General features: G+C 38.0%; 1 protein-coding gene across 1 annotated transcript; it reads right to left on the bottom strand.

The window, feature by feature from the left end:
- Positions 1 to 1,632: 1,632 nt before the first annotated feature.
- cep78 (centrosomal protein 78) lies at positions 1,633 to 12,743 on the bottom strand. Its single transcript, XM_030737793.1, has 16 exons — positions 12,604 to 12,743; positions 10,771 to 11,039; positions 10,514 to 10,689; positions 9,933 to 10,005; positions 9,737 to 9,840; positions 9,130 to 9,304; positions 8,903 to 9,016; positions 8,546 to 8,610; positions 8,049 to 8,151; positions 6,881 to 6,992; positions 6,570 to 6,612; positions 6,335 to 6,484; positions 6,112 to 6,189; positions 5,684 to 5,865; positions 3,329 to 3,476; positions 1,633 to 2,836 (listed from the first exon to the last, which is right to left on the bottom strand). The coding sequence occupies exons 2-16, from the start codon at positions 11,030 to 11,032 to the stop codon at positions 2,237 to 2,239; spliced, it is 2,385 nt and encodes a 794-aa protein (XP_030593653.1). The 5' UTR covers positions 11,033 to 11,039; positions 12,604 to 12,743; the 3' UTR covers positions 1,633 to 2,236.
- Positions 12,744 to 15,652: the final 2,909 nt, after the last annotated feature.

Genomic DNA, 15,652 nt, shown 5'->3' with positions numbered 1-15,652 from the left:
CTACCCTCACCTATGGTCACAATCTCTGGGTAATGACCGAAAGAACAAGAATGCGGATGCAAGCGGCAGAAATGAGCTTCCTCCAAAGGGTGGCTGGCCTCTCCCTTAGAGATAGGGTGAAGAGTACCATTTCGGAGGGGTCATGGTAGAGCTGCTACTCCTCCACATCAAAAGAAGCCAGTTGAGGTGGTTCGGGCATCTGACTATAGGATGGCTCCTGAGGGTCTCTTGGGTGAGGTGTTCTGGGCATGTCCTACTGGGAGGAGGCCCTCTGGGCTGGCCTGGGAACTCAGCGGTGTCCTAGAGGAGGTGGCTGGGAAGTAAGAGGTCTGGGCTTCTCTGCTTAGGTTGCTGGCCCCATGACCCAGCCCTGGATAAGTGGAAGAAAATGGATGGATGGATGGATGGATGGTCTATAAGCTATGATCCGACCTGATTATTTAAACTAACATATTCATCTTGCAGTAACCATGTTTCTGTGATTCTGAATAAATCAATATGTTGATCAATCATTAAATAATTTACTAACAGGGACTTGGAAGAGCGAAACCTAATGTTTAATAATCCACATTTAACTGTTTTTACTCTGTGTAGTTAAGGGTGCTATTTTGTTCTTTGTGAATTTTTATGATTAAATATGATAAAATATTTTTGCTGGGAGCAGACACAGGCTCGATGGGGATGGGAGGGTTGCAGGAGGACATGCAGAGAGGCGTGTAAGACTGCAACTCTGCTTCCTGGTTTCAGGAAGTTTGTTTTTTTTAATCTTTCAAGTGCTTCAAAGTCTAATTTTAATGTTGAAACAAGAGAGCTATTGCTGGATATCATACAACAAAGCCAAACCCAGGTGACAGTTTCAACTGAGTAAGCATTACTAAAATAATTATTTCCTATTTCGTACACACTTACTGATCAAAGCTTTTTCTAATGCTAGTAGCAAATATACCAAAACCACAAAAAAAAAAGCAAACTTTTAAATTTATGTAACAAATTATTTATGTCGTTAACTTATTTTTTTAGACTATTTTTATATTTCAATTAATTCTGTATAAAATATCTGAAACAATATTTGCAAAACAAGTGTAAAGAAAAAGCACCACAATAGAAAGATTAGGCAACACAGATCAATGAAAACAACTAAAATGAAAAGCTTTAGTCACAATTTGTCATCGCTCCAGAGATATTCTGTTCTTCTGGCTTTTGTTCATGTTTGTTGGTTCCTTGTTATGTGCACATTCAAAAAGAACACCATGTCCTGCTCTAACCCACAGAAACCATTCTTTGGTCACAGTCACTCAGGACTCCAAGCAACTCAAGTTTAAACCTTGCAAAAAAAAAAATAGTTCAGAAATGACTTCACAGTTATAGTCACTGACATACTTCATGCAATGTTCAGGTTACAGTAGGAATGGGAAAATTCTACTATAACAGAGGAAATAATGATGTTTTATTTTCTTATAAGTTCTGCTTCTCAGTAGGCAGCTGTTGACTTTATTAGTCATTAAATATTATTAACATGCAATAAGAAGAACTGGTAAGAACAAATAGGTTATGTTAGAGCACATCTTGAAAATGTTAAATGTCAAGTTTAGAATAATGCAATAATTCCAGAGAACAGACAATCAACTACAATGGGTGTTAAATTGCATATTTATTATAAAAAGTACATTTAAAACCAGAATATAACAGAAACCTCAAATGATACAATTATAATCACAAAGCCTTAAAAAAAGGCTAAATACATATAAAAAATATTACACATCTTTAAAGAGAACTTTGATGTCTAAACCCACTAATGAGTAAGACACATGAAATGAGGAGTGACACGTTGCTTAAAGCGCCCATGAAATAACCTTGATACATTAATCTTCCTAACATTTGACACATCACTACATGAATCAGCATTATACTGGGATAAACCTGCTCAGCAGATTTAAACTGAAATTTGAAGATATCACACTGAATTAAACTGTACTGCAGATCCCCCACGCTTTATGAAAAAGGAAAATAAAATAGTAAATCTAAAATCTAAATACAAAAATATAAATTTCACTTTTTGACCATCACTAAGTAATATGTCAATTTCAAAACTTCCTGCTGTCACTTTTGGTTTAAATCCAACATTTTTTTTAAAGGACTAGCTTTCTCCCTAAACTGAAATAATTTGGACTGAAAATCTAAGACAACTTTGAGTAAAAGCCACTTACACACAGGGACAAAGCTTTCGATCAGCCGGTTAGAAGGAGTCGTTATCTGACTGAACCCCCAGGCTCTCCAGAGATCTGACCTGCTCTAGAGCGTCCCTCCTAGGACTCGCTTTCCTCTCTGACCCTTCTGATCCTGACTGACCTATTGTCGCTAGCCTTCCACTTCCCTTGTTCCTTGACCCTACTGATCCCACAGACTCTTTGTCACTTATAATGTCACTAACACATACAGACGAACCACCATGAGACCCATTGCTATGGGAAGCACGGTTGTAAGCGTAGCTGTTGTTGAAGCTGTATCCATGGGAACTGTTGTTTCTGTGAGAGTTGCTGTTGCTCCTGGGATGGCTTTGCTGAGTCTGGAAAGTTTTGCCAAAGGAAATATTATCATAGGACCTTTGACTTCGGAAACTCTTCTCAGAGCCTGAGTAGTGCTGGGTGTCAGGCTTTGAAAATTTATTAGGTTCTTCTTCTACATCCACAACGGGACTTGCTGCCGGTCCTGAAGCCCTACTGAAATTTTCATCAAGAGGCCTTTCTTCATGAAAGGCTGCTCTGAGAGGAGATGAAGGCTTGAGCGAGTTGGTGTCAGACAATCCAAAAGGGGCAGCAGGAGGGGCACTGCCTACCTAAAAAACAGGAATTGGATTTGATGGGAACATGCAGAAAACTATTTTCAAGATACTCATATAATACAACCAGCAGATTTAAAGCTACCACAAAAGACCCCCCCCCCCCCCCCCCCCAAAAAAAAAACAAAAAAAAAAACTTTAAGTTATTAGGGTAAACCTGGAGTAACTTTAGCAATGTCTCATCAAGAGAAACTCCTCTTATGGTGACCATAACATACTGCAGAACTGGCATACAGTAGTTCAGATTTATCTAAATTTCTGCTTGATGTGGCTACAGATCAGATATCCACCATCACCACAGAGGGCAAGTCTACAGTGCTGTGAAGCAATGCTTTATTTAACCACAATTAAATATTTGCATACAGATTTGTGCTCTTAAAGTGTTTTTAAAGCCTTATGCAAACTTGAAATACTCAGTTCAGATGTAAAACAATCACATAATACCTGCCAATGGAACATCTTTCCCAAATTTGCTGTGCACATTCTTACCAAAGACGCAGCATCGATCCCGTAATCACTTCCATACAGTGATGCGGCACCATGCAAACGTGGTTCTATTGTGGAGGAGAGTTGAGGTCTTCCCAGAGGGTGAAAATCTGACTTGTCAATTCCAGCCATTGAAGCTAGCTGACCTAAACTACAAAGAAGAAATTCAGTCTATTGAAATGAACCTCTGGAGTTGATAACCAGCTAATTATCATCCTACCCTTTTCCTAAAGTAAATGTACATAAAAGAATGATTAGGGAAAAAATAAATATTGGGCAAAAAAAAAAAAGAGTCTAAGCGATATACATGCACCAGCCACTTTATTATGTACACCTGTTCAACTGCCTGTTAATGCAAATGTCAAAATCAGCCAATCACACGGCAACAATTCAGGCTTTTAGGCATGAGGTCAACCTGCTGAAGTTCAAAACAAGCATCAAAATAGTGAAGAAAGGCGATTTAAGTGACTTTGAATGTGGCATGATTGTTGGTTCCAGTCGGGCTGATCTGAGTATTTTAGAAACTGTTTATCTACTGGGATTTTCTCACACAACCATCTCTAGGGTTTACTGAGAACAGTTGTCCCAAAAAAGAGAAAATATCCAGTGAGCAGCAGTTATCTGGGTGAATGTTGAGGTCAGAGGAGAATGGCCAGACTGCTCCAAGTTTAGAGGAAGGCAACAGTAACTGAAACAATCACCTGTTACAACAAAGATATGCAGAAGAACATCTCTGAATGCACAGCACAGCACACTGAACCCTGAACCCTTCATTATTATGGTAAGAAATAAGTCATCCAAGATTTTTAGTTGATGCATCTATGGCATCAATTTGAACATCTTAGGTGACATCATTCTTGAGTTATCGAGTTCACAAGATTTTCAGAAAACCTAACCAAGATTCAAACTCATCCAATATTTTTAGTAGATGCATCTACGGTATGAATTTGATCATCCTAGGTTATGTCTGTCTCGCGTTATTGTGTTTGCAACGTTGAAAGCTGGCTGGCTGCCCGCCTGCCTGGCGGGGTGATGACAATACCTCATCAGCCTAACATTGCCTGGTCTGATGAGTCTCAATTTCTGATCTTACTTTCAGATGGTCAGGTTTAATTTTGCATTAAGCATGAAACCATGAATCCTGCCACAGCTGACTTCTGAAGGCTGTTTCCATCAGGACAACGCAACACGTCACAAAGCTCAGATCATCTCAAACTGTTTTTTTGAACGTAGCAAAACTGCTAAATGCTCCAAAAAGTTCACTGTACTCAAATGGCCTCCACAATCACCAGAGCTTAATCCAGTAGAGCACCTCTCATCTCTCTGAGGTGCTCTACTGGATTAAGCTTTCCAATACATCACTAAATACATGCCATAAAGAATTAAGCCAGTTCTGAAAGCAAAAGTAGGTCCAGCCTCGTACTAGCAAGGTGTACCTAATAAGGTGGCCAGTGAGTGTGATGCCAACAAAATTATACCTAACCCATGGGCTTTGGTTTCCACATATTAATAAATTCAAAACTATTACATCACAATGACAAAACTAAAACATCCAGTGTCACCCAGAGTTTCATTCTGAATGAAGGAGTCCTGTCAGAACGAAACTCTGAAACAGGACAAACACTATTAACCTCAAGTATCTCAGAAAAAAATGAAATCTGAAATCTAAGACGCCACACCTTCATAAAATGTCAATATTTCAATTTTGGAAAATATACCATTCAAAACCATTAACTACACAACATGCGGTTTTACCATACATAAAAAATTTAATGATGCATCATTAACAGACGTTTGTAATCTGAAGAGATGCCTTTTTCTATACCACATGAGTAAATCTGTGATAATTACAGACCACACTGTTACAAAGATAAGAGCTACAATAATTAGCAGATTCATCATTCAGCTAAAATATTAACGCAAGTCACAATGAAGTTTGTCCAGACAGTGGTCATGTCATGTGGGTTACCCAGCCTGTCCTGTCAGAATGAAACTCTGGGATCAACATCAAATTGATTTGCAGATTGTAGTACTTAATAAAAAAAATGATATATAATAAATAACACTTAATAAATAACTGTTGCTATTATCCTAAAAGACAATAATAAAGTGTAAAGTGATAAAGGGAAGACATGACAAGGGGAAGAAAATGAATTAAATTTTAAACAACTTGAAATGGGATTCAGTTAAAAACAAAACTGGGGTGTGTAGTAAGAGTCGGTGTGGCTCATGATGTAAGAATTACCAACAATGCATACTGAAACTGAAAGTTCTATAAAAGCATAAACTTTTGGTAAACCACATAGGTCATCAAACAAAATTAATATTTTGTACTTGCTGCTTTTAAAAAATACCCACCCGGCGTCCTTGAGCAGATCCAGGAACGCGTGGAACTTAGTGAATGACGTCTCAATACTTTCCAGAATTGCCTCATCTTCAAGAGCACTGGAAGCAGGTGGTGCTAATGCAGAGCCAGTGGCTGCAAGTGCCTCTGACAGGGACTGGTTGGCATCTCGAAGTCGAGCATTCTCCAGCTCATACTGAACAGAATTTTTAAAAAAGAATAAAGGACAGCTTGAAATAGGACTATAACTTTTATATGTTTGTTTGTTTATTGCTGTTCAGTAACAGTTAAGCTGTTGGATCATTCCATGAAAAAAATAATAATCAGTGAGTGTTTCCCACCTGACTCACTCACTTTTTTGCATAATCAACTCTGAGCATCTATAAAATGGGAAATATCACATAGCATAAAATCCTATGTAAGTATGACAGATTTTATTTACCTCCATGAGCCTTGACTCAGACTTGAGTCTGGCTCGCCGCTCTTCTGCCAGCCTCATCCGACACTCTTTTAGCTCCATCTAGAGGGCATGGATGAGAAGACCAACGTGTGAACTGTTCTGTTTTTTTAACATCAACTCTTCAGGTTCCACATCTTTGTTTTTTAGAGCAGCAAAACCTTAAAAAGCTCCATTCTAGCCAGTCCTTCAGCCTGACGTGACTCACCTGCATCCGTTCAAACTGCCGCACAGGGATCCTGTCCTGAAGATCAAGAGAAGACGGTCTCTGCTCCACTTCCACCACTACTTCTTCCTCTTCGTTATCCTCCTCTGTCTCTGAATCTGACTCCATTGTTACCTTTACCGTAGCTGCACCCTAATAATATATTAATGTATTAATGTTGCTGTTGAGGGCTCTTAAGTGATTGTACTACACTATGCATAGACACAAGACAGCCTACCTGAAAACTATGGTCTGACACAGTAACTCCAGGAGGCAGACCTCTGCAGGAACAACGATATAAAGTTAGTCTCTACATCACCATAATAAATAGTAAATGCTTTTTAAATATATAATTACATAGATACAGTATGTTTAGTAGGATGTCAAAACAGAAAACCCTAAATCTAACCCACTAAAACACACAATTTAACCACATTTTTTAAAATGATTTTTCTAATATTTGAAATAAGAAGTACCACACTTATTAATGGAATAGTTTTTGTTGTTTATTGTTTACTCTGAGCAGTAAACTGGTTAGCATTTCTTCACCTTTGTCGTCCAGCTCGTGCAGCAGCACGCCAAGGCACGTGGGAAGCGCGCGAAGGCTTCAGTTTCTGAGCAGCACCTGAACTCCGTCCTCCAGATGTTCCTTTCTGAGTGGCTGCACCGGAAAAAGAAGCAGGTAAAGAACAGTAAAATTCACCAAAAAAAAAACCAAAAACAAAAAGCACTATAATTCACAGAAGGCCTTTCTATGAACACTTACAAGTCTTTATCTCATGGATGCAAAGTCCTCAGAGTATTATTCACTGTACTTCATTATGTGGTGAGTCAATGACATTGAATTTTTTTGATATTGATACTACTGATAGATTTTTGCTCAGAGGAAATTCTTATTATAGGAATTTAAAGCCTCTTGAATTTTTTTTTTTTTGTGTGTGATTTCAGCAAAACAGTTAAATTATTATAACAGCCACCAGGAGACATGTGGGCCTTCCATAAATTGATGAATACATAAATAATAGTAAGAGAATGCCATTCTTTGTAGAACCACAAGGTAGCATTTACTTCTAAAAAGCAGGGTATAAACATCACAGTATTACGAGAATCCAGTATTCAGTGAGGATCTACAGAAATTCACCCCACAAATAAGGGTAAAGTCATCTAAACCATAATCAAACACATAACCAAATTCAAGATTATTTTTCCACCCATCAGCAGCAGCAACAAAATAAAATGAAAACAAATTCAGTTCTTACCATGTCTCCAGATAACTTAAACAAATATGAGAAGCCAAAAAGAGACAATAATAAGAATAAGAGATGCTATTTCAAACAAACTGAAAGAAATCAATCAGTGTGTTCACTGTTGGACAGACACTACTGACTAAAGGCAATTCAGTGTCATAATGGCACTTACAGAGCATGAGGTACTTAGTTAAGCTGCTATGTGAAAATGAACATTTTTAATCACCTATAGTCATAATACTAGACCTTTTTAGTGGCTTGGTGAAGTGCTGACACAGACACATACACATACACACACACAAAACCAAAAATATGTGTATGGAAAAAAAAAATATATATAGGCTGATTTTAGGAGTACAACTAGGAATCTTGAAACTATTGTGTTTAGTATGACCAGGGAGACAATAACACGGAATTACATACAAGCTGCCAAAGTTTATGTGGAAAACAAGAAAAATGTATACATATACCTATTCTAAATGCAGCTTTCCCTTTGACTGTACTGGATAATGCTCGCCTCCTTGGAGAAGATGCTTTCTGTGGTTCTGTGGCTGCAGGCTTGATCCAGCAGTACTGTAGAAAAGCAAAAGGAAGACACAAGCCTTAGGCTGGAACAAATCTGAAACATGCATGGAAATACACCACCTGCTCACTGCTTATCAAACTTTCTCTAGCATACACCAACTTCAGAAGCTGGAAAAAAAAAAAAAAAAAAGAGGTTCATGCCCCACATGTTTTATTAGTAACTAACAATAAAAAAAATCCAAATTGGATTCTACTTAAATAGAGTTTAGCACAATGACATCAGCAAACTCTTATTCACTTTCCCCCTCCAAAAATTAAAGAATCCCATTCATTCACCTTAGTTTAACTTCATAACTTCCACCTGTTTTTTTGGCACCCTACAGTTTGAGAAACAATAACTTTTTTTTTTTTTTTACTTCAAATCTTTATCCCAAAAACTTACCACTGGTGACTGTCCATCAGCATTCATTAGTACTTTCTCTATTATAGTTTTAATTAGGACTTTATCTGTAAAGAAAACAACACAAAACAGTGAAGAATCATGTCCAAAAAAAATTTCCAAAGAGTTATGTTTCTTGGTTTTAGAGATGAACTATTACATTACTCAAATAATTACAGTATTACTCAAAAACGTTTTCTATGGAAAAGGAACACACACAAAATTTGGTTAGCATTAACTGCTAGAAAGCTAAATAGAAATGTACCAACACAACATACACAAAAATATTTGATCAGATTGGGAAAATTAAGTCTAGAAAAAAAAGAAAATGTTATTGCCTTGATTGAGGTAGCATCTTACCAACTAAAGGGTTACCACGGATATCCAGCACACACAAAGAAGAATTTGTTTTTAAGGCTTCTAGCAAACGACGAGCGCCTTCATTGGACAGACCACATCTCTGCAGGTCCACAGCTGTTTAACGAGCCCGAAATCAGAAACAGAAATCCTTTCAAAGATTTGTACACTAAGAAAAACACATGCAAAAAAACCCCCAAACACCACTATAAACTCGCAAATCTACTAACCTTTAAGCCAGAGGTCCTCGGCAAGTTCATGTGCAAGAGCAGCAGCACCCCGGTCCCCAATCAAAGTGTTACAGTTAAGTGTGACACGGCGGAGACCTCCCATTCCCTCAAACTGTGGCTGTCGATACCTCAGAGACTCTGCCCACGCTGTACCATGCCTTTGCATTCCCTGATGCTTTAAGAAAAATAGAAGGATTCTTATAAATAAAATTTATGATGGAAAATTTGAAGACTCTGGTACTTCTGTGTCAAGCTGGGATTCACGAATGAAATGCTCCACACTGTCCTATTCTGTCTCCATGTAATCTTTCAGACATACCATGTAGACATTTTTATTACACAATGCTCTGACTGTGGCAGATAGATAACTATAAATATTCTAGGCTTACAATCCCTCTTTGTCAAACAACATGCAGACTACTGTCATACTCTGTACTGTTGTTTGACCCTTTGCAAAGGTAAATAAAACATAAAGACAACCTGGCTGCACTTTAATTTATTTCAGATTTACATAAAATACAGTAATTTTTGAGTTTACAGTTATTAACCAATTACCCCTCAATAAAAAACTTACAATGATATGCCAGAGGAAAATTAAATATTATACCTTGATTATATTGGCCATGTGCTCCGCCCCCCTCCAGGTTAGACTACATCCGCTAAAATCCACTGTCCTGATATTAGTAGAATACTTAACACTTTGGCAAATGACTGAAATGTATAGAAAGTTACATGGTTACACAGACAATGTGCCCACATAAAATATAATCTGCTTTCTTGAACAATTTTAGGAGTTTACATACCCTCTAAGCCCTCATCACTGATTGGACAGTTAGCCAGAGATAGGTTTTCCAAGGAGGCGCTTTTTGCTAAACCCTGGAATAGGATATCAAATTTCACTTTTAAACAAAGAACTTGCTTTAATACACTTTCATACAAAAAAAATGAGCAACAAAAAAATATACAAGAAAAATATATTTAAAAAAGAGTGCCAGTTTCTCTGAAGAAGTTAAATAATTAAATAGTTAAAGTGTCACAGCAGTGTTAATTTCGTCGATGAAATATTTTCGTCATAGCTTTCGTCAACGACCCTTTTTTTCATGATGAAAACGAGACGATTACTAAATAAAACCACCTAAAAGGATAAAAACGATGACGATTCGTCAAAATGAAACCATTTCCGAAAGAGTAAATTAATTTTCTTGCGAAATTGTGCAATTAATTTCGTCATCATTTTTATCCTTTCAGGTGGTTTTAATTTAGTTATCGTCTCGATTTCGTCATGGAAAAAGGGTCGTTGGCGAAGACTATGACAAAAATATTTCGTCGACAAAATTAACACTGTGTCACAGTTTACTCTTCAGTCACATCTGCCTGATGTCACCTTTGTCAGGGCGATGAGGTCCCTTTCTCTTAGTGGAAGTCCATTGAGCTGCAGCGTCTTGAGGTTGGGCGAGACAGTGAGACACTCTCTGAGGGCCTTGCACAGCTTTAATGTCATATCCTTGGAGCGAATGGCGGGGATCTTCCTCCTGAAGCTAGACTTAAGATACCTTCTACCTGAAACCAGCAGTGATATTGTTTATATAGAAACTCTGAAAGTCATCGAGTAACATTGTTTAAACTGTTTCACTGACTTACCTGCATCTCCAGAAGCCAAACTAGCCTGGTATGTGCTACTTATTGCTATGTGGTGCAAGTGTTTGTTAATGGATATAGAGCTGAGAACAGGTAGCCAGTCTGTTAGTTTGAGTTTGTCTCCATTAAAATCCAGCATCCCTTTGTCAAGGTTCATCTTAACAGCAGGGAGGGGGACAGATTCCTGTCTCGCACAGGAAAACTCATAGTATGCCATAAAGTCCTGAGCACCCTGCTGCCGAATTTGAGCACTGTCCTGAACCATCTTTGATCTAGGAATAAAAATATTTAAAATAAGACAAACAGCTGTTTCAACAGGTTAGAAAAATTCAAGATCACACATAACTGTAATTTTACTTTAATACAGTAAAAAAGAAAAAATAGTTGCTTCATTTAAATACTAATTTCTGGGATTTCTGTGTATATAATTAGGCCTTCTTCTTCTTTTGGGTGCTCCCTTTAGGGGTCGTCACAGCAGATCATCTGCCTCCATTTCACCCTATCCTTAGCATCCTACTCTGTCACACCAACCCTCTGCAAGTCTGCCTTCACTACATCCATGAACCTCAACCGAGGTCTTCCTCTTTTCCTCCTGCCTGGCAGCTCTGTATTCAACACCCTTTTCCCAGTATATCCACTATCCCTCCTCTCTACATGTCCAAACCTCAGCATTGCCTCTCTCACTTCATCTCCAAACTGCACAACTTGAACTGTTACTCTGATTTGTCTATCCTGGTCACTCCCACTGAAAAGCTTAATATCTCCAACTTTGCCACCTTCAGCTCAGCCTCCTGTCTTGTTTGCCAGTCCCACCGTCGCCAAAACCATACATCATAACAGGTCTCACTGCCTTCTTAGAAACCTTTGCTTTCACTCATGCTGTTATCCTTCTTTCAAAAATCAATCTGACAATTGTCTCCACCTGGTCCACCCTGCTTGCACTTTCTTTTTCACTCCTCGTCTGTTGCTTTGGATGGTTGACCCCAGGTATTTAAACTCATCTACTTTCACTTTAAAATTAAGTTTGAAAATTTTCAGCTTTAAACACTATGCATAACTTGCATAGACTTGTAAACTGGTACATAAATTACTATGGTTTGTTATTATCTATCTGAAAGTCTGAAGACAGAGCATAGCAATGATCCACAGTGTGCAACACTTGTTGGAGTGTGTGGTACAACATTTCTGTCTAAAAGACTCCTCTGGCATTCAAAAACTAATTATATTTAAGTTTGTTTTGTTTTACTTTTTGTCCAACTTTTATAAATTTCTTTACGACCTGCTACCTCCAGAGGTTTATGGGCACAGCTTTAAGTATCTAATATTCCTTACGAAAAATGGTTGCCTCATTTTATTTAGGCAGGGGTCACACATTGGGACTGAACTGACCCTGTACTTCAGGAAAAATAGGTTACCAACATATTTTGATAGCTTTGTTAGAAACTGATGGCCAGCTGTCACTATTAGGCCGAGCCATAACCAGGACTTTTTCTGCAGGCAACGCACAAGCACTAAAATATCTAGCAGGTCACAGATTTTGTTTGCTTAAATATTGGAACGCTGACCTTCCAGGAATCTAACCGCTGACTTGCACTGATGAGAAAGTAGGTTCAAATCTTCGCCGCTCACCCATGTACAGTTTAAAGTGTTTTCTTCCACAGCAGGTTTAACCTCGACTGAGGTTAAACCTGATGTGTTAGCTAAGCTCAGCTCCTAGCAACCACAGCCCGCCTATGCTAGCACTCAATGGCAGCATCAGAGTCTGGAGCTGCTATTTTAAACTGTGCTTTCATAACTAACTATCAAACTATATAACAATATCATGTACTTTCATACCTAACGGAACACTATGCCGTCGTGGTACTGATGTATGGCTTTTCCTCCTAGTTGCTTAAGAACTTCAGTGGTCTGTTATTGTTGACAACATAGACAAGCGCTCAAAAGTGGCGCTGTAGTGCCAGCAAAGCCACGCCCACTTCTTCCTCAGCGAGTCATATGTGGCTGTACAAGAGATCTGCTGCCACCTATCGGAGCGGAGAGGGAAACGTAATAACTCCCGTTACTTGGTGGACCACATACAGTCCAGTTGGACAACAACTATTGCTTAATAACCTATTAAAAGTACATATTTATTTAGCTGTCAATTTATAAAACTGATGATGAGCAAGATGTCTTAGGAAGAATAGGTAAAATTTCAACATATTATTACAAGGAAATCAAAGGAGCACATCAGCATTCCCCGCTGGGTTGTAATGAGAAATAAGAATTTTCTGTTAATTGTTAATTCACAGAAATTTTTATTTATTTATACTGCAAAAAACAGGAAACTCTCTGTGATTTAATGCAATATTAACTGGGGAAGAAAATGACAAAACACAGTTAAAGGTGTAAGATGTATGTCCTCCTTTCCAGGTTTCACACTTTGCAACACTATTCAGTCTGCAAGATCTGACCCTTTGGGAGACAGTATGTTTGACACCACTGCTTTATAGATACTCTTTAGTATTATGATCACTGACAGCACTGAGTGCAATTACAATCTACCACTCAATCTACACTTTAGGATCTCAAGACTGTAGTGTGTCCAGGAGATAATGCTTGCCTTTTTTTAAGTGTCAGTTCCGCCACAAAACCGAACTGTATCTTTGTCTGGCTCCTGTATGTTATCCTTGGCTTTTTGTATGTGCTGAGTAGGTTTTCCTGCAGTTATTGCTCTTTAAAATATTTAATGTATTTATATATTTTAATATTCATACTATTCATGTACCTGTATTTTCTCCATCATTCCACATTTTTATTTTCTTTCTGTGAAGGTGTTAAAGGTTTCCCGCACTATATTTCCATCCTACATGCAGTTTGGACAGACAGTTTTGGTACAATAAAAATGAAGCATTTTAATCATTTAGAAAGTCAAGTGCACAAGTGCGCATCTGTATGTACCTCTGACATCCTAGACAGAAAAAAATCAAGTATATCTCTGTAGAAACATATACATATAATTGTATTTTTATGGCTGCAGCAGTGATTTTATTGCAATGTCACTCTGAGACAGAGGGAGCTATCATTTATGATAGCTCCCTCTGTCTCCCTCCCTCTGTTTTTCAAAAAATGTCTTTTGCAGGAAAAAAAAAAAAAATCAACCAAATGAAAGAGGAAGTCAAGAAATACAAAGCACTTTGCTAAAGTAACCACTTGCTTCCATTGATAGATTAATTATATATTTTACTTGAATTAGGATGTTTTGATGGTCACAGTCTCAGCATTTTGACTCCTTTTTTGTGCTTGTTTTGTTTTGTTTGTAGGAACTGTACTGTGGTCAAACCACAGCAGGGACAGAAGGAGACAACTTGTTTTTAAGACAAGTGGTAACTGGACACTGGTAGCTGTGAATCCTCTTGGTGCCTGTGAGGGATGTATGTTGATACCAGAAAGTTGTTTTCAAATATATTTGCTGAAAGTGATAATTTAATTTGTACTCACCTAAAATCTATAGGCTGAATGCTTTTAACTGAGAATAGTGACTTGTTTGGAAGCCTATAGCCAACTTTGTGTAAGCATTGCACCAAGAAAGGTCTTCTAATATTGAAAGTGACTTTATTACATTCAGTAGCCATTTAGACATATTTGCCCATATAAATTCTGATTTTTTTCAAATAAATGTAATTTAATTGATGGTTTCCTAAAAGGTCAACTTATTAAAAACATCCCCAACAGGAATTTTTAAGAATACATGATCAGGGCAGATGTAAAAAATTGCCTTTGAGTCATTAGTCCTTTCAAGAACTGGAGAGTTGAGTGGGTAGTTATTATCAGGCTGAACCAACAGGGGAAGTAAGGAACCAGAGCGAAGGGATACACAGCAACAGGTGATTCACGGAGGCCTCCAGAAAAATTAATCACCAATTCCTGGAATGGTTCAGGGCCAGGGCTCAGCCAGGCCAAAAGGTTGAACAGGAAGGAGGAGAGAAAGAAGTGTAAACATGTAGCAAAAATCGAAATGGCTGGAACTAGACTTACCAGTTACAGTAGTAGGGCCTACAGTTTAGTGTCATGATGCCGTTGAGAACAGGTATATGGAAGATGATTGGATGATACCATGCCCAACCCACTGGCACACCTGAAACTACTCGTGAAATCAGACAAAGGGAAGGAGAGGCTGAATACTTGTGAATTTTAAAGGCTATGGCAATTTTCCAAATAAGAACATTTGTGGGTTTCCTATCTGATGGAAGGAGATCGAAACTAAGCTGCAAATGAATTGTAAGTGCCAGTGATTCCTCACCCAAACAGAAGCTGTAGAAACAGGAGATGGGGAAGAACTTACAAAAATGAAAAAAAAAACAACCTTTTTAATAATCAGAGTACAGCATCAAGTCAGTTAAACATCTGGGGTATTGATCTGGTCAGTCTTTTGCTAGATTACTCCTTCCCGCATTTCTAACCAGTCTCTGCTGCTGAGAAGCATGCTGATAACACAATTCTAACATGAACATGCCTGTAGGGATTCTCATCCTTTCTCAGTCCCTTGTGCTTTTAGGAGCTCTATGGTCTACAGAGAGTTCCTTGACGTCATGCCTTGGGTTTGTCTTGACATGCAGTGTAAGTTATTTGACCTCACAGGTCTAAAGGTCTCCTTTGTCTGCACCATGTCCAATCAGTCTATTTGGACTAAGCTCTGGTCTAATCAAATGGATAAGTAAAGCATAGAGGACAAACATATGAGTGGAAAGATGAGCTAATACAGCAGTTTACCTATTATTGCAAATGACTGAAATTTGTCAGCAAATAAATAGAAGGGCTTTTTTAAAAATAAATAACAAAATAAAACTTTACAAAAAATACAAATTAACAATACAAGATTTGTACCCCTAAATAATACACAAGT

This window comes from Archocentrus centrarchus, chromosome 9 (genome assembly GCF_007364275.1).
Source record: "Archocentrus centrarchus isolate MPI-CPG fArcCen1 chromosome 9, fArcCen1, whole genome shotgun sequence".
In the NCBI taxonomy this organism is placed as follows: Eukaryota; Metazoa; Chordata; class Actinopteri; order Cichliformes; family Cichlidae; genus Archocentrus; species Archocentrus centrarchus.
The sequence above is the reverse complement of the archived record's forward strand: the minus strand, read 5'-3'. Positions and strand labels throughout refer to the sequence as shown.